Raw genomic sequence first — 3,614 nt, forward strand, 5'->3', positions numbered from 1 at the left:
GTCCCTGGCGCTGGCTGCTGCTGCTGGCGCTGCCTGCCGCCTGCTCCGCGCCCCCGCCGCGCCCCGTCTACACCAACCACTGGGCAGTGCAAGTGCTGGGCGGCCCGGCCGAAGCGGACCGCGTGGCCGCGGCGCACGGCTACCTCAACTTGGGCCAGGTGAGTGCGGCCGGCCCAGCGCGCCGAAAACTTTCCCGGCGGCCTCGGGCGCGCGCGAGGGGGCAGCCTCCGCAGTCCTGTCCTCCCGGCCCCGGCGCCGGGCCGCGCGTGGGAAGGCTCCGGTACCGCTTGGGGACTGCAGGCGGCTGGGGAGCCCTGCCGGGGGGGTCGCCCGGGAGGGCGTGCGCGGGACACTCGGCTGGGGGGACTCAGGGTCCCTCGTGGGCGCCCACGCAGGTCCGGCGCGCCGACCGCAAGTACCCGGGCAGTGCCGCCCAACCCTGCGCTCGGAAGTGTGGCCTCAGAAGCTGGGGCGGCGCGGACACCTGCCGGGCTCCGGGGAAGGCTGGGCTGTCTCGGGCGTCGCGCGCCGTCCGCCGCTGGGTCCTGAGCGCCCACCCAGCTCTCCCCCGCTGGGGACCGGCCCCTCTGCCCCCGACGGGCGGCGCGGGCTCTGGACCCTGTGTGCGCACCAAGGCGGCCGGCCGCTGCTTGGGTGACATGAGCGTGGCCTGGCGTCTGGGGGACTCGCGCTCCCTCGGTGTCCGCCGCTCTGGAGGTAGATGACCGGGGAGCCAGCACCCTGGAGCCCGGCCGCCGTCGAAGAGGCTTTGGGACATCGTAGGGCTGGGGGTCCTGGGTTTAAAACTTCTCCAGGAAAGGAGGGAGGGCGCTTTGTTTATGGGCTCCTGCTGCAGTTCCGATGGCAGAGCGATGTGACCTTTGGCAAGTCACTTCCCTGACATGCTCCTTTGCAGTCAGTGGCAATGTCTACACTGTTCGGTTGTCGGAAAGATCTAATGTTGCATTGCCACAGAGCCTGGACCGGGGCCTGACCCTTACTGGCTCCCACGGGGCCAGCGAGGAGCCCTCCCAGCCCCGCACCCCACGAGCTTGGCTGTCACCTCTTCTGTCAGTTAGCAAGCAGGCCACACCCTGGGCACAAAGGCGGCATTACCCTCAAAGGACCGCCCGGTGGGTGCCTTTTTCCTATCTCAACCAGCTACCGGGCTGAGGGGTGGTGAGTTGGGGTTGATCCAGATTTATGGCTCCTGGAGAGGCCATCAGTTTGGGGTCGCACCAGGGGACCTCTCAGTGCAGTTAACAAATCTACAAACTACACACTCAGAGGATTAAGTGAAGTGACAGGGAAGCGCCGACTCATAACTCTAAACCTTAGTGCCAGGCAGTGTTAAATTTAGTTTCATCATTATCCGTGGCAGAAGCCAGCAAGGTGTGGTGGCGTCCCTGATAGAAATGACATTTCTTCTGCATCCCAAGCCCCACGTTGATGTGCTGTTAGGTGTGTGGCCTGCTGGAGGGGTAGATTCTACCATTTGAATGATAGAATCTTCGCAAGGCACGTTCGAGTTTATCTGAAAGAATGCTAGCACATCTTCGGAGACCTTTTAAATATATGTGTGTGTGAGTGTGTGTGTATATATATAAAATGTTATATCTATACACATATACATGCACATACATATACACACATGTATATCCATATATATATATATATATTTAACCACTCAAGTCCCTCCAAGCATCCTGTGATTTCAGATTTTGCCTTCGAATAGCACTGACTGCGTTCGTCTCTGTAGTTCCTGACTCTCCCTGGCTGATTGTCCAGGCTGAAAAAGGCGTTCCTCATGTTTGCTTTGTGCCCCTGGCTCCTGCCACACTTTGCTGCTGTGCCCAGGTGGCCCAGCAGTTTGCCTGCAGCTAAAAGTGACTTAAACTACATGATAAATTACAAAGTGCCTGGGTTTGGGGATCCTAAAATTAAATGAGCAGAATGAAGCTGAAGTTGAGCTGTGAGCTCACACTGCAAGAGAGAGGCAGAGAGGCACAGGTAACTCTCCCCGGAAATATCTGTGGGAATAAAAATGCCTAACACTTGGCCATGCCAGCCCTTTGAGACAACCTGTGTCAGACTTGCTGAGTTCTTATGTGCAGTCTGCTCTCCTGATTTTGCTCATGGGAGAGAAGATTCCCTCCGATGCACACTCCCTACCCAGGATATTCTGGGGAGTCAATTGGGGTCTCCCCAGCTCTGTCCAGTGCAGCCAGCATGAATGCCACGCAGCCTGGTCACTCAGGCATGGTGCTGGCAGTGGCACTGTGGTGACATTCACTAACAGAGGGATTAGCTGGTTGGGGATAGGAGCTGTCTCAGAGGCTTGTGTGTGATTACTCACGGAGGGCATATTACTCTTTATTCCAAAACAAGCTTTTCTTTCCCCTCTCTAAGTGCACTGCTAATGTGGAAAAGGCCCGGAGCATTTGAGCCTCTACCCACTCAATAAGAACTCTTTGAAAACCTTATTTGCCTTTTTTTCAGCCAGGAGAATTTGTGACTCATAAATAAGATGTAGATATTATTAGCTTTGACTTACAGATGAGTAAATGGGGGTGAAGTAAGGGAAGGAAGCTGTTTGTGTTCACATGGTATGCATATGTCACCTCTGACAGTTCCATCCCCTGCTCATTTTCTTCTGCCGTATTCTCTGGTCTGAGATCTCCTTTGTGAAACTCTTTCTCCAAGCCCTTAATGGGCAATTAGTGTTATGTTCTGTACTTGCCTGAATCACAGCTCTGGTTTTCTCCCAGATAGTTGCTGTGCTCAAAGTTCTTGCTTGCTTGTTTTACTTTCTTCCATACAACTAATAACTGGTTTCAGTTTATTTTACATGGTCCAGAGCTAATTTAGACTGGTGGTTATTCACCTTTCTTGAGTCTTGGCTCCCTTTCAACATCTGATAAAGGCTGTGGATCCTCTCCGTTGTAAAATATGCATCCCCAGGGACAAGACAAGATAGCCTCTCTTTGTCCCTGTACTCATCATTCCAGGTAACACCACAGTATTTTGAGGGGAATATAAATGTGGAAGTGTCCAATGTCATTATCGGCAGATGACATAACTACATGGATAATCTGAAAGAACCTAGAGATTAACCACTGGAGCTAATAAGAGAGTTGATCAGCAACAGCTACCTGCATGGCAGCACATCTGAGAAGATAAAAGAACCATTCTTCATTCTTGCATAAAAGCTGTAAGATACTTTGAAATAGGTATTTTAAAAAGGTGAGACTTTTATAGAGAAACATAAAATATTTAGAAGAAGGACTGAGAAAAGAAAGTTTAGGCCAGGTGCGGTGACTCCCGCCTATAATCCCAGCACTTTGGGAGGCTGAGACAGGCGGATCACCTGAGGTCGGGAGTTTGAGACCAGCCTGACCAACATGGAGAAACCCTGTCTGTACTAAAATACAGAAATTAGCTGGGCGTGGTGACACATGCCGGTAATCCCAGCTACTTGGAAGACTGAGGCAGGAGAATCGCTTGAACCCGGGAGGCGGAGGTTGTGGTGAGCCGAGACCGCGCCATTGTACTCCAGCCTCAGCAATAAGAGTGAAACTCCATCTCAAAAAAAAAAAAAAAAAAAAAAAAAAAAA

At 53.0% G+C, this 3,614-nt stretch overlaps 1 protein-coding gene across 1 annotated transcript in view; it reads left to right on the forward strand.

Moving 5' to 3' along the window:
- PCSK6 (proprotein convertase subtilisin/kexin type 6) overlaps positions 1-3,614 on the forward strand; it is a 193,292-nt gene that overhangs the window by 3,480 nt on the left and 186,198 nt on the right. The window contains exon 3 of the mRNA XM_017863382.1: positions 6-158. Within this exon, the coding sequence (XP_017718871.1) occupies positions 6-158 (153 nt within the window). The remainder of the gene's footprint in view (positions 1-5; positions 159-3,614) is intronic.

The sequence above is a fragment of the Rhinopithecus bieti genome, unplaced genomic scaffold, assembly GCF_001698545.2.
Source record: "Rhinopithecus bieti isolate Rb0 unplaced genomic scaffold, ASM169854v2 scaffold_69980, whole genome shotgun sequence".
NCBI classification, from domain to species: Eukaryota; Metazoa; Chordata; class Mammalia; order Primates; family Cercopithecidae; genus Rhinopithecus; species Rhinopithecus bieti.